General features: G+C 44.2%; 1 protein-coding gene across 3 annotated transcripts; it reads right to left on the bottom strand.

Annotated features, from left to right (window-relative positions):
• Nucleotides 1–14,909: 14,909 nt before the first annotated feature.
• On the bottom strand, nt 14,910–17,703 carry LOC115191668 (zinc finger protein 420-like). 3 transcript variants are annotated; one of them, XM_029749493.1, is made up of 3 exons: nt 16,802–17,703; nt 16,635–16,713; nt 14,910–16,456 (listed from the first exon to the last, which is right to left on the bottom strand). In XM_029749493.1, the coding sequence occupies exons 1-3, from the start codon at nt 16,805–16,807 to the stop codon at nt 15,363–15,365; spliced, it is 1,179 nt and encodes a 392-aa protein (XP_029605353.1). In that variant the 5' UTR covers nt 16,808–17,703; the 3' UTR covers nt 14,910–15,362. The 3 variants fall into 3 exon arrangements, with proteins under 3 accessions (XP_029605353.1, XP_029605354.1, XP_029605355.1); XM_029749494.1 differs by having other exon boundaries at nt 16,635–16,698; XM_029749495.1 differs by lacking the exon at nt 16,635–16,713.
• Nucleotides 17,704–18,222: the final 519 nt, after the last annotated feature.

Below are 18,222 nucleotides of genomic sequence, written 5' to 3'. Positions count from 1 at the left end.
CATTTACAATTGTGACCTGGCCAAGATAAAGCAAAGCAGTTTGACACATACAACAACACAGAGTTAGACATGGAGTAAAACAAACATACAGTCAATAATACAGTAGAAAATAAGTCTATATACAAAGTGAGCAAATGAGGTGAGATAAGGGAGGTAAAGGCAAAAAAGGCCATGGTAAATACAATATAGCAAGTAAAACACTGGAATGGTAGATTTGCAGTGGAAGAAAGTGCAAAGTAGAAATAGAAATAATGGGGTGCAAAGGAGCAAAATAAATAAATACAGTAGGGGAAGAGGTAGTTGTTTGGGCTAAATTATAGATGGGCTATGTACAGGTGCCGTAATCTGTGAGCTGCTCTGACAGCTGGTGCTTAAAGCTAGTGAGGGAGATAAGTGTTTCCAGTTTTAGAGATTTTTGTAGTTCGTTCCAGTCATTGGCAGCAGAGAACTGGAAGGAGAGGCGGCCGAAGGAGGAATTGGCTTTGGGGGTGACCAGAGAGATATACCTGCTGGAGCGCGTGCTACAGGTGGGTGCTGCTATGGTGACCAGCGAGCTGAGATAAGGGGGAACTTTACCTAGCAGGGTCTTGTAGATGACGTGGAGCCAGTGGGTTTGGCGATGAGTATGAAGCGAGGGCCGGCCAACGAGAGCGTACAGGTCGCAGTGGTGGGTAGTATATGGGGCTTTGGTGACAAAACGGATGGCACTGTGATAGGCTGCATTCAGTTTGTTTGGTAGGATATTGGAGGCTATTTTGTAAATGACATCGCCGAAGTCGAAGATCGGTAGGATGGTCAGTTTTACGAGGGTATGTTTGGCAGCACGAGTGAAAGATGCTTTGTTGCAGAATAGGAAGCCAATTCTAGATTTAACTTTGGATTGGAGATGTTTGATGTGAGTCTAAAAGGAGAGTTTACAGTCTAAACAGACACCTAGGTATTTGTAGTTGTCCACATATTCTAAGTCAGAACCGTCCAGAGTAGTGATGCTGGACTGGCGAGCAGGTGCTGGCAGCGATCCATTGAAGAGCATGCATTTAGTTTTACTTGTATTTAAGAGCAGATGGAGGCCACGGAAGGAGAGTTGTATGGCATTGAAGCTCATCTGGGGGGTAGTTAACACAGTGTCCAAAGAGGGGCCAGAAGTATACAGAATGGTGTCGTCTGCGTAGAGGTGGATCAGAGACTAACCAGCTGCAAGAGCGACATCATTGATGTATACAGAGAAAAGAGTCAGCCCAAGAATTGAACCCTGTGGCACCCCCTTAGAGACTGCCAGAGGACCGGACAACAGGCCCTCCGATTTGACACACTGAACTCTATCAGAGAAGTAGTTGGTGAACCAGGCGAGGCAATCATTTGAGAAACCAAGGCTGTTGAGTCTGCCGATGAGGATGTGGTGATTGACAGAGTCGAAAGCCTTGGCCAGGTCAATGAATACGGCTGCACAGTATTGTTTCTTATCGATGGCGGTTAAGATATCGTTTAGGACCTTGAGCATGGCTGAAGTGCACCCATGACCAGCTCTGAAACCAGATTGCATAGCGGAGAAGGTGCGGTGGGATTCGAAATGGTCGGTAATCTGTTTGTTGACTTGGCTTTCGAAGACTTTAGAGAGGCAGGGTAGGATAGATATAGGTCTGTAGCAGTTTGGGTCAAGAGTGTCCCCCCCTTTGAAGAGGGGGATGACCGCAGCTGCTTTCCAATCTTTGGGAATCTCAGACGACACGAGAGGTTGAACAGGCTAGTAATAGGGGTTGCAACAATTTCGGCAGATCATTTTAGAAAGAAAGGGTCCAGATTGTCTAGCCCGGCTGATTTGCAGGGGTCCAGATTTTGCAGCTCTTTCAGAACATCAGCTGAATAGATTTGGGAGAAGGAGAAATGGGGAAGGCTTGGGTGAGTTGCTGTGGGGGGTGCAGTGCTGTTGACCGGGGTAGGGGTAGCCAGGTGGAAAGCATGGCCAGCCGTAGAAAAATGCTTATTGAAATTCTCAATTATAGTGGATTTATCGGTGGTGACAGAGTTTCCTATCCTCAGTGCAGTGTGCAGCTGGGAGGAGGTGCTCTTATTCTCCATGGACTTTACAGTGTCCCAGAACTTTTTTGAGTTTGTGTTGCAGGAAGCAAATTTCTGCTTGAAAAAGCTAGCCTTGGCTTTTCTAACTGCCTGTGTATATTGGTTTCTAACTTCCCTGAAAAGTTGCATATCACGGGGGCTGTTCGATGCTAATGCAGAACGCCACAGGATGTTTTTGTGTTGGTTAAGGGCAGTCAGATCTGGAGAGAACCAAGGGCTATATGTATTTCTGGTTCTACATTTCTTGAATGGGGCATGCTTATTTAAGATGGTGAGGAAGGCATTTAAAAAAAATAACCAGGCATCCTCTACTGAAGGGATGAGGTCAATATCCTTCCAGGATCCTTCCAGGTCGATTAGAAAGGCCTGACAATGCCGAACTGCAATCAGGTGAATCCCCTGGTGAAGACGACGAGCACGCAGATGAGCTTCCCTGAGACAGTTTGTGCAGAAATTCTTTGGTTGTGCATACCCACAGTTTCATCAGCTGTTCGGGTGGCTGATCTCAGACGATCCTGCTGGTGAAGAAGCCGGTGTGTGGAAGTCCTGGGCTGGCTTGGTTATACGTGGTCTGCGGTTGTGAGGCCGGTTGGATGAAGTGCCAAATTCTCTAATGACCGGGGCAGGTCTAGGAGGGCATTAATTTGACTAACTGACTTGTTGGAAAGGTGGCATCCTATGACGGTGCTACGTTGAAAGTCACTGAGCTCTTCAGCTCTTTTTATTTTATTTAACCTTTATTTACCTAGGCAAGTCAGTACAGACCGTTCTACTGTCAATGTTTGTCTATGGAGATTGCATGGCTGTGTGCTCGATTTTATACACCTGTCAGCAACGGGTGTGGATGAAATAGCCGAATCGACTAATTTGAAGGGCTGTCCACATACTTTTTACTGCTTATGGTTGCAAATAGTCTATTGAGGTGGCTTACTATGCCCAATAATAATGCACTAAATCACAGATTGGGGACATCATTGCGCATGTTTTCACAAGTCATGAAACATATTGAGGGAAGAATTTGAGACGGTAGCTTGTTCGCAAAATTGAACTCAATAGCCGTTATAGGCTATGTATCTTAATGCAGTCATCTCGATTTTCATATAATTTTTTTGTTAAGGAAACAAATGTCATCTACTTCCTGGATCGTTTTTCAAAATAAAGGTTGGTTACACACATCTTATGTTAGTTCCAACATTGCCACCTGCTGCTGTATCATATTGTAGCTACTAAAAGGAATCAAATGTTTTAAAATAGTGAATTAAATCATACACACTTTTTCTCAGAAAATAAATATTTACTATTTAGTTCAAGTACAACAATACAGACTCAACATACAACCTGATTTTAAAAAGTATAAAATTGCTTCACTTAAAAGTAAATAGAAGTGTAGGCTAAAGGTTAGTAGTCTCAAAACTAACTGATGCACCACACAGAGAATGCACTCTAACTCTGAACAATGTAACAGTAGAAGGATTGAAATATCTGGATATAGAATGGCTAAATAGCCAAAGGAATTTCAGATAGTCCTGAGTAATAGCTAAACAACTTAGTGTTCTACGCAGAGTAACAAGCATGCAGCAAGTATATAATGGTTTATATTGTCCTTCACAGTAACCTGTAACCACAATGTACTGGCTTCTCCTTTCAGTAACGACTGGGGTTCAGGATCTGATCTCTGGAAAAGAAACACAGAACAGAACAGATTGTCAGACAAACCAGAACGGAATACATGGAATACGAATTAACAAGTAAAGAATCTTAAGTCTATGAGACACTCACTTTCTTTTTGTTGGTGTTTGCGCCAACGATTTATATAAAGCCTGGATTGCTCATGCTATGTATTGGCCATTGAGAGGCTTTGAAGCCACCGGTCGGCCATATTGGCACTCCCCAATAGGAGCAGTCCTCCATAGGAATTAATGGAATTATACAGTATTTCAATTAAATGTTTCAAGGACAAAATTACATGTTGTTGCAGTGGGGACCGTAACATTAGTAATCTCCAAAAATTATACTTTAAAGAAAATGTAATTTTTTTCATTTTTATATTTAACTCATATAATATAATTTCATTTATGTTTAGCTCAAAGTATGCATTCAGGTGTCTGTAATATAATACATGTGGCTAAAACAAATGTTGACATTAATAAATGCATGTCTAAAGCTTCCAAAATATTTTTTACAACGGTGGGGGAGTGGCAAGATGGAGGTACGGTTTCAAGACAGCGCCCCATTTCAGTCATCTAGTATATAAATTATTGGTTTTCACACAGTGTTGACTTACAATGATGTTTGCAACAATGTAACAATCAATCATGGAATGAGATTTGAGATGTTGCTTTATCTGATAAGATTTTTGGGGAAAGGTATGGTATAAATTATGAAATTATTCTCAGAGCGCTGCATGACATTGAATCAATGGGTTACTCTCCTAAACCAATGCACTGCTTGCTGTTTGGGGTTTTAGGCTGGATTTCTGTACATCACTTTGAGATATCAGCTGATGTAAGAAAGGCTTTATAAATACATTTGATGTGTCCCATAAGCTTGTAGACTTGTGTCGTTGTCGATATTAACCTTCCCTATGGAGTACTTCCTGATGATTTAATTTCTCAAGATGAAGCGTCGTCCTTGCGCAATAGAAGGCCTTTAACAATAGAGCGTGAGCTGTAACCCTTCAGGAGGGCGGTCAAGTATGTTAGCGAGGCAGAGGTCCTGAGTTCTAGTCTCTGTATGAGCTGAATCACAGGCACACGGCACCCACTCCAATTTACCTACCGCTCCAACAGATCCGCGGAAGATGCCATTTCCATCGCTATTCACACAGCCCTAACACATCTGGACAAGAGGAACACCTATGTGAGAATGCTGTTTATTGACAACAGTTTAGCATTAAACGCTATTGTTTTCTCTAAGCTTGACACGAAGCTCAGAGCCCTGGATCTGGACACCACCCTCTGCAACTGGATCCTGGACTTCCTGACAGGCAGGCCACAAGGTGTGAAGATTGGCAACAACACCTCCTCCACACTGACTCTTAACACAGGGGCCCCCCATGGGTGTGTCCTCAGCCCTCTGCTGTAATCCCTGTTCACCCATGACTGCGTGGATTTGCACGACACCAACTCCCTCATCAAGTTTGCTGACGACACCACGGTTGTTGACCTGATAACCAACAACGACGAGTCAGCCTATAGGAAGGAGGTAAGTGAACTGGCAATGTTATGTTATCACAACAACATCTCCCTCAACGTCAGCAAAAAAAGTTGACTGTTGACTTCAGGAAGCAGAGGAGGGAACATGCCCCAATCCACATCAATGGGACTGCAGAAGAGAGAGTCAACAGTTTTAAGTTCCTCTGAGTCCACATCACCGAGAACCTGTCATGGACCAACACCACCACCACTATTGTCAAGGAGGCTGAAGAAATTTGTCATGCCACTACAAATACTACCGCTGCACAATCGAAAGCGTTCTGACCGGTTGCATCATTGCCTGGTACGGGAATGTCTCCGTCCATGACCGCAAGGCCCTCCAGCGAGTGGTGAAGACAGCCCAGTACATCACTGGGACCGAACTGCCACCCATCAAAGACATCTATTGGAAACAGTGCTCGAGGAAGGCCCGCAGCATCATCAAGAACCACACACCCCCATCACAAGCTGTTCACTTCCTTACCTTTGGGCAGATGGTATCGGAGCACGAGGTCTAATACCAACAAGCTCAAGAGACAGTTTCTGTCTACAAGCCATCAGACTGCTGTACCCTTGAACTAGACCGACCACCTGCTCTGATTCTCCACACCTTAGAACACATGTTCACACACAGATACACACACCCACACTGCGTGTACAACACATTACATTATGAACACCTGCTCTTTCCATGACATAGACTGACCAGGTGAATCCAGATGAAAGCTATGATCCCTTATTAATGTCACTTAATAAATCCACTTCAATCAGGATTAAAGAATGATTTTTAAGCCTTGAAACAATTGAGACATGGATTGTGTATGTGTACCATTCAGAGGGTGAATGGGCAAGACAAAATATACTGCTCAAAAAAATAAAGGGAACACTTAAACAACACATCCTAGATCTGAATGAAAGAAATAATCTTATTAAATACTTTTTTCTTTACATAGTTGAATGTGCTGACAACAAAATCACACAAAAATAATCAATGGAAATCCAATTTATCAACCCATGGTCTGGATTTGGAGTCACACTCAAAATGAAAGTGGAAAACCACACTACAGGCTGATCCAACTTTGATGTAATGTCCTTAAAACAAGTCAAAATGAGGCTCAGTAGTGTGTGTGGCCTCCACGTGCCTGTATGACCTCCCTACAACGCCTGGGCATGCTCCTGATGAGGTGGCGGCTGGTCTCCTCAGGGATCTCCTCCCAGACCTGGACTAAAGCGTCCGCCAACTCCTGGACAGTCTGTGGTGCAACGTGGCGTTGGTGGATGGAGCGAGACATGATGTCCCAGATGTGCTCAATTGGATTCAGGTCTGGGGAACGGGCGGGCCAGTCCATAGCATCAATGCCTTCCTCTTGCAGGAACTGCTGACACACTCCAGCCACATGAGGTCTAGCATTGTCTTGCATTAGGAGGAACTCAGGGCCAACCGCACCAGCATATGGTCTCACAAGGGGTCTGAGGATCTCATCTCGGTACCTAATGGCAGTCAGGCTACCTCTGGCGAGCACATGGAGGGCTGTGCGGCCCCCCAAAGAAATGCCACCCCACACCATGACTGACCCACCGCCAAACCTGTCATGCTGGAGGATGTTGCAGGCAGCAGAACGTTCTCCACGGCGTCTCCAGACTCTGTCACGTCTGTCACATGTGCTCAGTGTGAACCTGCTTTCATCTGTGAAGAGCACAGGGCGCCAGTGGTGAATTTGCCAATCTTGGTGTTCTCTGGCAAATGCCAAACACCCTGTACGGTGTTGGGCTGTAAGCACAACCCCCACCTGTGGACGTCGGGCCCTCATACCACCCTCATGGTGTCTGTTTCTGACCGTTTGAGCAGACACATGCACATTTGTGGCCTGCTGGAGGTCATTTTGCAGGGCTCTGGCAGTGCTTCTCCTGTTCCTCCTTGCACAAAGGCGGAGGTAGCGGTCCTGCTGCTGGGTTGTTGCCCTCCTACGGCCTCCTCCACGTCTCCTGATGTACTGACCTGTCTCCTGGTAGCGCCTCCATGCTCTGGACACTACGCTGACAGACACAGCAAACCTTCTTGCCACAGCTCGCATTGATGTGCCATCCTGGATGAGCTGCACTACCTGAGCCACTTGTGTGGGTTGTAGACTCCGTCTCATGCTACCACTAGAGTGAAAGCACCAGCAGCATTCAAAAGTGACCAAAACATCAGCCAGAAAGCATAGGAACTGAGAAGTGGTCTGTGGTCCCCACCTGCAGAACCACTCCTTTATTGGGGGTGTCTTACTAATTGCCTATAATTTCCACCTGTTGTCTATTCCATTTGCACAACAGCATGTGAAATTTATTGTCAATCAGTGTTGCTTCCTAAGTGGACAGTTTGATTTCACAGAAGTGTGATTGACTTGGAGTTACATTGTGTTGTTTAAGTGTTCCCTTTATTTTTTTGAGCAGTGTATTTAAGTGCCTTTGAACAGGGTATGGTAGTAGGTGCCAGGCGCACCGGTTTGTGTCAAGAACGGCAATGCTGCTGGGTTTTTCACGCTCAACAGTTTACTCTGTGTATCAAGAATGGTCCACCACCCAAAGGACATTCAGCCAACTTGACACAACTGTGGGAAGCATTGGAGTCAACATGGGCCACAATCCCTGTTGAACGCTTTTGACACCTTGTTGAGTCCATGCCCCGACCAATTGAGTCTGTTCTAATAGCAAGGTGTCTTAACGCCAGGTGTTCTTAATGTTTTGTGCACTCAGTGTATATACACAATACATTTGGCCCCAACTGTATTAGTCTATTATATGAATGTTAATCTGTATGGAGAATCAAAAACAATGTGTGAACGGTTTCAAATCTGATATGAAAGTAGGAAGGTGATGCTCTGCCTGTTCTAGGTGAGATAAACCTACAGGCACTGTTACTTACCTCCAGGAGATGAGGTTTCCCCAGACCATAGTACCTCTGGGGATTCTGGGAATAAAGAAGAGGTGAGTGAGTAGCTTGGTTTCTAGAGCAGAGGTATTCAACTGGGGGTCCACACCCCCTAGGGGTATTAAAAAATATATATTTTAAATGTTTTTATAAATATCGCTAGCAACAGCAGAATATATACCTACAGTAGAAAAGAGAATGATGTCAACTTTATTTCTAGCTAATATTGAGCAAATTACTCACTGGAGTATCTGACACAGGCTTTAATAAAGCACCAGTCAATAGTCCCCCAGTCAATAGTCCCCCAGTCAGTTATCCACCAGTCAATAGTCCCCCAGTCAATAGTCCCCCAGTCAATAGTCCCCCAGTCAGTTATCCACCAGTCAATAGTCCCCCAGTCAGTCATCCACCAGTCAATAGTCCCCCAGTCAATAGCCCCCCAGTCAATAGTCCCCCAGTCAGTCATCCACCAGTCAATAGTCCCCCAGTCAATAGCCCCCCAGTCAGTCATCCACCAGTCAATAGTCCCCCAGTCAATAGTCCCCCAGTCAATAGTCCCCCAGTCAATAGTCCCCCAGTCAATAGTCCCCCAGTCAGTCATCCACCAGTCAATAGCCCCCCAGTCAATAGCCCCCCAGTCAGTCATCCACCAGTCAATAGCCCCCCAGTCAATAGTCCCCCAGTCAGTCATCCACCAGTCAATAGTCCCCCAGTCAGTCATCCACCAGTCAATAGCCCCCCAGTCAATAGTCCCCCAGTCAATAGTCCCCCAGTCAGTCATCCACCAGTCAATAGTCCCCCAGTCAATAGTCCCCCAGTCAATAGCCCCCAGTCAGTCATCCACCAGTCAATAGTCCCCCAGTCAATAGCCCCCCAGTCAATAGTCCCCCAGTCAGTCATCCACCAGTCAATAGCCCCCCAGTCAATAGTCCCCCAGTCAGTTATCCACCAGTCAATAGCCCCCCAGTCAATAGCCCCCCAGTCAATAGTCCCCCAGTCAATAGTCCCCCAGTCAATAGCCCCCCAGTCAATAGTCCCCCAGTCAATAGTCCCCCAGTCAATAGTCCCCCAGTCAGTCATCCACCAGTCAATAGTCCCCCAGTCAATAGTCCCCCAGTCAATAGCCCCCCAGTCAATAGCCCCCCAGTCAATAGTCCCCCAGTCAATAGTCCCCCAGTCAATAGTCCCCCAGTCAATAGTCCCCCAGTCAGTCATCCACCAGTCAATAGTCCCCCAGTCAATAGTCCCCCAGTCAGTCGTCCACCAGTCAATAGCCCCCCAGTCAATAGCCCCCCAGTCAGTCATCCACCAGTCAATAGTCCCCCAGTCAGTCATCCACCAGTCAATAGTCCCCCAGTCAATAGCCCCCCAGTCAATAGTCCCCCAGTCAGTCATCCACCAGTCAATAGCCCCCCAGTCAATAGCCCCCCAGTCAATAGTCCCCCAGTCAATAGTCACCCAGTCAGTCATCCACCAGTCAATAGCCCCCCAGTCAATAGCCCCCCAGTCAATAGTCCCCCAGTCAATAGTCACCCAGTCAGTCATCCACCAGTCAATAGCCCCCCAGTCAATAGTCCCCCAGTCAATAGTCCCCCAGTCAGTCGTCCACCAGTCATCTCCCAGTCAATAGCCTCCCAGTCAATAGCCTCCCAGTCAATAGTCCCCCAGTCAATAGTCCCCCAGTCAATAGTCCCCCAGTCAGTCATTCACCAGTCAATAGCCCCCCAGTCAATAGTCCCCCAGTCAATAGTCCCCCAGTCAGTCGTCCACCAGTCATCTCCCAGTCAATAGCCTCCCAGTCAATAGCCCCCCAGTCAATAGTCCCCCAGTCAGTCATTCACCAGTCAATAGCCCCCCAGTCAATAGTCCCCCAGTCAATAGTCCCCCAGTCAATAGCCCCCCAGTCAATAGTCCCCCAGTCAATAGTCCCCCAGTCAGTCGTCCACCAGTCATCTCCCAGTCAATAGTCCCCCAGTCAATAGCCCACCAGTCAATAGTCTCCCATTCAATAGTCCCCCAGTCAGTCGTCCACCAGTCAGTCGTCTCCCAGTCAGTCGTCTCCAAGTAAGCTTTCTTGACTTCATTTTTGCCAACACATGGCTAACCTTTGTTTAACCAGCTAAACAGCAGCTCTTAGTGAAAATGTGTTTGGAGTTACTTTTCTAGCCAGTAGGCCATGTTAGAGTTCCTCTTCCAACTATAATGTGGGAAGGTCAAAATTATTTCAAAATTCTATTTATTTTAAAATGTTGATAACTTCTCCCTGCCATTCTCCTGATGATAAGACATGTGAAAAATGTTTTGCTAACATATGATGAGGATCCCTGGTTGGCCGGTTTGCATGGGCAGGGATCCCTGGGCAAGGAAAGGTTGAAGACCCCAGGTCTACAGTGATGGTGCACATCCTAACCTGTCAAGCCTACTCAAAACAGAGTCCGAATGGAAAGGAATAAACCAGAGAGAATTCTGATTGAATTGAATGGGTTCGAATTCTATTCATTCTAATTCTGGGACTCATTACAGGCATATGTTTTCCGAGGCTGAATATGATGAAGAGGATAAAGGGGTATGAAGATAGTTCTATAAATCCAACCACTGACAGCCTACCATTCCAGTCAGCACTCTCTCTACTTGCACCAGCTAGGTCGCCATGTCCATTTCCTAGAGGTCGACCGATTAATCGGAATGGCCGATTAATTAGGGTAGATTTCAAGTTTTCATAACAATCGGAAATCGGTATTTTTGGATGCCGATTTGGGCGACTTTTTAAATGTAATTAAAAAAAAAAAAATGTTGACCTTTATTTAACTAGGCAAGTCAGACCTGTTAGGGATAGGGGGCAGTATTTTCACGGCCCAGAAACTAGAATATGCATATAATTAGTAGATTTGGATAGAAAACACCCTAAAGTTTCTAAAACTGTTTGAATGGTGTCTGTGAGTATAACAGAACTCATATGGCAGGCCAAAAGCTGAGAAGATTCTATATGGGAAGTGCCCTGTCTGACCATTTCTTGTCCTTCTATAGCCTCTTTATCGAAAATACAGGATCTCTGCTGTAACGTGACATTTTCTAAGGCTTTCATTGGCTCTAGGAAGGCGCCAGAACGTTGAATGATAGCTCTGCAGTCTCTGGGCGAAAAACAGCAGGGGTTTTGGTGAGTGGTCCTTCTGAGGACAATGGCACTGGCGTGCGCATGCATGTGACGACTCCATGTTTTACTTTCAGTGTTTGAACGGATACAACGTCTCCCGGTTGGAATATTATCGCTATTTTATGAGAAAAATCGCATAAAAATTGATTTTAAACAGCGTTTGACATGCTTCGAAGTACGGTAATGGAATATTTTGAATTTTTTTGTCACGAAACGCGCCGGCGCATCACCCTTCGGATAGTGACTTGAACGCACGAACAAAACGGAGCTATTTGGATATAACTATGGATTATTTGGAACCAAAACAACATTGGTTGTTGAAGTAGAAGTCCTGGGAGTGCATTCTGACGAAGAACAGCAAAGGTAATCCAATTTTTCTTATAGTAAATCTGAGTTTGGTGAGTGCCAAACTTGGTGGGTGTCAAAATAGCTAGCCGTGATGGCCGGGCTATATACTCAGAATATTGCAAAATGTGCTTTCACCAAAAAGCTATTTTAAAATCGGACACCGCGATTGCATAAAGGAGTTCTGTATCTATAATTCTTAAAATAATTGTTATGTTTTTTTGTCAACGTTTATTGTGAGTAATTTACTAAATTCACCGGAAGTTTTCGGTGGGTATGCTAGTTCTGTGACATATATGCTAGCTTGAAAAATGGGTGTGTGATTATTTCTGGCTGGGTACTCTCCTGACATAATCTAATGTTTTGCTTTCGCTGTAAAGCCTTTTTGAAATCGGACAATGTGGTTAGATAAAGGAGAGTCTTATCTTTCAAATGGTGTAAAATAGTCATATGTTTGAGAAATTGAAATTATAGCATTTTTAAGGTTTTTCGTTTTTCGCGCCAGGCTCTACCATTGGATATTGGCGAGCCTGTCCATAAGAGGTTTTAAGAACACATTCTTATTTTCAATGACGGCCTAGGAACGGTGGGTTAACTGCCTTGTTCAGGGGCAGAATGACAGATTTTTACCTTGTCAGCTCAGGGATTCAATCTTGTAACCTTACGGTTAACTAGTCCAACGCTCTAACCACCTGCTTTACATTGCACTCCACGAGGTTACGCGAATGCAGTAAGAAGCCAAGGTAAGTTGCTAGCTAGCATTAAACTTATCGTATAAAAAACAATCAATCAATCATAATCACTAGTTAACTACACGTGGTTGATGATATTACTAGTATATCTAGCCTGTCCTGCGTTGCATATAATCGCTTAGGTACAGGTTGCTCCAACCATAAACATCAATGCCTTTCTTAAAATCAATACACAAATATATATTTTTAAACCTGCATATTTAGTTAATATTGCCTGCTAACATGAATTTCTTTTAACTAGGGAAAATGTGTCACCTCTCTTGCAAACAGAGTCAGGGTATATGCAGCAGTTTGGGCCGCCTGGCTCGTTGCGAACTGTGAAGACTATTTCTTCCTAACAAAGACAGCCGACTTCGCCAAACGGGGATGATTTAACCTCTCTAGGGCAGGTGGCACCAAATCGTCCCACCTACGTAACAGCCAGTTGAATCCTGTGGCACGATTTTCAAATACCTTAGAAATGCTATTACTTGAATTTCTCAAACATATGACTATTTTACAGCTATTTAAAGACAAGACTCTCGTTAATCTAACCACACTGTCCGATTTCAAAAAGGCTTTACAACGAAAGCAAAACATTAGATTATGTCAGCAGAGTACCCAGCCAGAAATAATCAGACACCCATTTTTCAAGCTAGCTTATAATGTCACAAAAACCCAGAAGACAGCTAAATGCAGCACTAACCTTTGATGATCTTCATCAGATGACACACCTAGGACATTATGTTATACAATACATGCATGTTTTGTTCAATCAAGTTCAGATTTATATCAAAAAACAGCTTTTTACATTAGCATGTGACGTTCAGAACTAGCATACCCCCCACAAACTTCCGGGGAATTTACTAACAATTTACTAAATTACTCACGATAAACGTTCACAAAAAGCATATCAATTATTTTAAGAATTATAGATACAGAACTCCTCTATGCACTCGATATGTCCGATTTTAAAATAGCTTTTTGGTGAAAGCACATTTTGCAATATTCTAAGTACATAGCCCAGCCATCACGGGCTAGCTATTTAGACACCCAGCAAGTTTAGCCTTCACCAAAATCAGATTTACTATAACAAAAATGTTATTACCTTTCCTGTTCTTCGTCAGAATGCACTCCCAGGACTTCTACTTCAATAACAAATGTTGGTTTGGTCCCAAATAATCCATCGTTATATCCAAACAGCGGCGTTTTGTTCGTGCGTTCACGACACTATCCGAAAAGGTAAATAAGGGTCACGAGCATGGCGCATTTCGTGACAAAAAAAATCTAAATATTCCATTACTGTACTTCGAAGCATGTCAACCGCTGTTTAAAATCAATTTTTATGCAATTTATCTCGTAAAAAAGCGATAATATTCCGACCGGGAATATGCGTTTAGCTAAATAGAGGGAAAAAAAGAAAGACGGGGGCGACCAGTGCACGCGCCTAATGCCCATTGTCTACTGATCGGCCACTTGACAAAGGCGATAATGTGTTTCAGCCTGGGGCTGGAATGACGACATTCAGCTTTTTCCCGGGCTCTGAGAGCCTATGGGAGCCGTGGGAAGTGTCACGTTACCGCAGAGATCCTTTGTTTTGGAAAGAGATGTCAAAGAAAGCCAATAAATGGTCAGACAGGCCACTTCCTGTAAAGGAATCTCTCAGGTTTTTGCCTGCCATATGAGTTCTGTTATACTCACAGACACCATTCAAACAGTTTTAGAAACTTTAGGGTATTTTCTATCCATATCTAATAAGTATATGCATATTCTAGTTACTGGGTAGGAGTAGTAACCAGATTAAATCGGGTACGTTTTTTATCCGGCCGTGTAAATACTGCCCCCTAGCCCTAACAGGTTAACAAAAGCGCATTTGCGAAAAAAGCACAATCGTTGCACGACTGTACCTAACCATAAACATCAATGCCTTTCTTAAAATCAATACACAGAAGTAAATATTTTTAAACCTGCATATTTAGCTAAAATAAATCCAGGTTAGCAGGCAATATTAACCAGGTGAAATTGTGTCATTTTGCGTTCATTGCACGCAGTCAGGGTATATGCAACAGTTTGGGCCGCCTGGCTTGTTGCGAACTAATTTGCCAGAATTTTACGTAATTATGACATAACACTGAAGGTTGTGCAATGTAACAGGAATAACGTTTTGTTTTCGAGATGATAGTTTCCGGATTCGACCATATTAATGACCTAAGGCTCGTGTTTCTGTGTTATTATGTTATAATTAAGTCTATGATTTGATAGAGCAGTCTGACTGAGCGGTGGTAGGCACCAGCAGGCTCGTAAGCATTCATTCAAAATAGCACTTTCGTGCGTTTTGCCAGCAGCCCTTTGCAATGCATTGTGCTGTTTATGACTTCAAGCCTATCAACTCCTGAGATGAGGCTGGTGTAACCGATGTGAAATGGCTAGCTAGTTAGCCGGGTGCTTTGCTCTTCCAGACACCTGTCCAGAGCTTCCTGAATTCTTAATTGCTGTTCTTTGGTTCACCGCTGCACCAATACAAATTCATAAGGATGTTTAAAATCTTAACCTGTAATAACTTATACATTATCAATCCACTCTGGATCAATCATCATGCTAGCTGAACTGAAAACACTACCACTACACACAGAGGGTAGTATTCAATGTGGAAAACATCCAAACTGTTAAAAACACATGGACCCAGTGTTCATATGAAAACTCCAGTAGTGTGGAGCCATTCCCCTTACAACAAGGGCCAGGAGTTTTTCCTTGGTCTTGTCACGTGGTGAGGAAAAACTCCTGGCACTGCCTATCATTACGCCGGGTGGAGTAGTGTGAAGTTGCCCCAAGACGCTGATGTTGGGTCAGTTTAGCATTTTTTCCCACAAATGGTAAAGGTTAGAATTGGGGGAGAGGAAGCTGATCCTAGATCTGTATCTAGTCGGAACTTTACCCTGGAACACTCAGGGCAGTATAATGTCCTGTGGCCTGCCACCAGTGTGGACAAGGAGATGCTTCTTCATGTGTCCGGACTGGGTGAAGCACTTCCCGCAGTAGACACATTGAAACGGTTTCTCTCCAGTGTGAACCCTTTCATGCATCTTCAGCTGGTGGCTGTGGGAGAAGCGCTTGGTGCAGTGGCTGCAGTCATACGGTTTCTCCCCCGTATGGACCCGCATGTGCCTCCGCAGGTGCGCCGGCTGGGGGAAGGGCTTTCCACAGAGGCTGCACCGGAGCTGACTCTTGGGCGAGTGAGACGTTTGCTGTTGTGGCTGCTTTTCTTTGCCTTGCGATGAAGAAGTGGAGCCTCTGTTGAAATTCAGTAAGGGGGCTGGTGTCCCTCTTTGGGGAACCTGGAGGAAAGTAACACTTGGGGATGAAAAGCTGTTTAGGGAGGACAGTCTGTTGAAATCTGGAATCTTGGACCTTGATCCTACAGTTGTCCCTTGCTCTGCATGTTGAGTGTCAGTGGGACACTTTGTCTGTCCAGACTCCATTCCCCCTCTTCCTCTGTTGTCTACAAGCTGCCTGCCGTCTGAACAGACCTCTCCAGATGTCGCCTTTTGGTCAGTTATGCTCCATTCTGAACTCATATCTGCCTCCACTTTAATGGGAACTGAGTCCAGCAGCACCACATCAGACACCCAGTCCAGAGAGCCCAAAGCAGACATGCAGACCCCAGAGTTACCAGACACCCCTCTCCTCTCTGGATGTTCAGACAGCCTCTTGGAGTCTGGCCCGGAATTGTGAGGAGCATTCACAGTTGGGTTGTCAGTCTCTTGGTTCTCTGTCCATTGGGACAGGCTGTATGCTATGGGTTGATGGTCAGTTTCCCAGGTCACACACTCATCAACCTGATGGTCCTGTCTCGCTCTGTTGTATTGTGATGCTGGATGCTGGAACATCTGGTTTTCAGGTTCTATATTGAGTGAGGTGTCTGGAGCTCTGTGTCTGTTGCCCTGCTGGTCCAGAAGGTCTGTGGTTTTAGTAGATGATGAAGAACCTGGTTCTGCCATAATGATCTTCTCACTGCTCTCACTGACCATTTGGACAATCTCTGAAATGGGACAAAGTAAAGCACATCAGTGTCCTTTAGTGGAGACTGATTATTCTTTGCCTTATTTAATAGCTATGGGTAATGACTAAGAAGGTAATAAAATACTGCAAAACACATTTAAGTCTTTACTTAACATAAAGTGTAAACTGCATAGATTTGATAAGTTGCACAAAAATACCTTCTGTTCTGCTGGTACCATGGTTCTCCATTTTGATAAGAGGTGCCTCTTGCATATCTGCCATCTGTTTTGTATTCATCTGGAACATTTTATTAGAACATATCCCCAAAACCATTTGAAATATGAGAAAACAAATCATATATTTGACCGTGTCTATGACAACTGACCTGCATGCCCCAATCCTGGTCTGTTGCTGTGCGTCCTGCGTCTCTCCAGTTGGTGACATTCTGCGTTAAGTTGCCCCTTTCACTGTCGGCAAAACAATTCTCCACTGCACCAGAAAACACAAACCCTTATAAACGTTACATATTCTACATTCCCCATTATTTTAAACGTGTGGAAATATGGTTAAAAAAAACTACAATATCCAATATATTCTACATGACTCATTATTTTGAACATGCTGAAATATGGTTTTAAAAAACGACAATATCTAAGTCTGCCTGATGACTTTCCTACTAAGCTCTCTCTTTCCCGGGCAACACGATTGGTGTCGCGCCTGTGAACTGTGAGTCGCAGGGCTCCGAATTTCTCTGCGCCCCGTTGAGAATTCTGGTATTTTGTCAAAAGCAGCTTCCTCCGCAGGTTATCGATTTCTTTCTGACTATGTGAAATTTCCAAACGTAAGGCAGCATGGCCGTCATCTACAAGTTTGCAGATTTCGGCAACGGCTGCATTCGCCAAAACCTCAATGATGGAGGCTAGCTGAGCATGAAAGGCGACGGTATCGGTCATGTTTTTGGCACTATGTCAAACTTAAACACTTATGTTACAGTAATTTGCATTGCAGTGTTCAGTCAACGTCCTCAAAGTCCACACCGTATGCTTCAAACATAAATATATTTTTATCTGTGGAGCTAGACACAATAAGGATTATCCACAACAGTGGAATTTGCTGTTCGCCTTCAAAATAAATGTCCGCCATTGGAAGTGATTCAAATGGATACAAATATTGTAATCATGACATATTTGGACTAGACAATGCTAAACATGAGAGAGCTAGTTAATTTGATTTAAAAAAACGTTACAATCTGTTTAAATCGCACTGTGGATGTATTAGACTTTAGAATTGCATTAGGGGCGTACTCAACAGTTTGGACACACCTACCCATTCAAGGGTTTTTCTTTATTTTTACTATTTTCTACATGGTAGAATAATAGTTTAGACAATAAAAATATGAAATAACACATGGAATCATGTAATAACCCAAAAAGTGTTAAACAAATCTAAATATATTTTATATTTGAGATTCTTCAAAGTAGCCACCCTTTGCCTTGACAGCTTTGCACACTCTTGGCATTCTCTCAACCAGCTTCATAAGAAATGTTTTTTCCAACAGTCTTGAAGGAGTTCCCACATATGCTGAGCACTTGTTGGCTGCTTTTCCTTCACTCTGCAGTCCAACTCATCCCCAACCATCTCACTTGGGTTGTGGTTGGGTGATTGTGGAGGCCAGGTCATCTGATGCAGCACTCCATCACTCTCCTTGGTCAAATACCCCTTACACAGCCTGGAGGTGTGTTTTGGGTCATTGTCCTGTAAAACAAAAAGATAGTCCCACTAAACACAAACCAGATGGATGGCGTA

This window comes from Salmo trutta, chromosome 4 (assembly GCF_901001165.1).
Source record: "Salmo trutta chromosome 4, fSalTru1.1, whole genome shotgun sequence".
NCBI lineage: Eukaryota > Metazoa > Chordata > Actinopteri > Salmoniformes > Salmonidae > Salmo > Salmo trutta.
The sequence above is the reverse complement of the archived record's forward strand: the minus strand, read 5'-3'. Positions and strand labels throughout refer to the sequence as shown.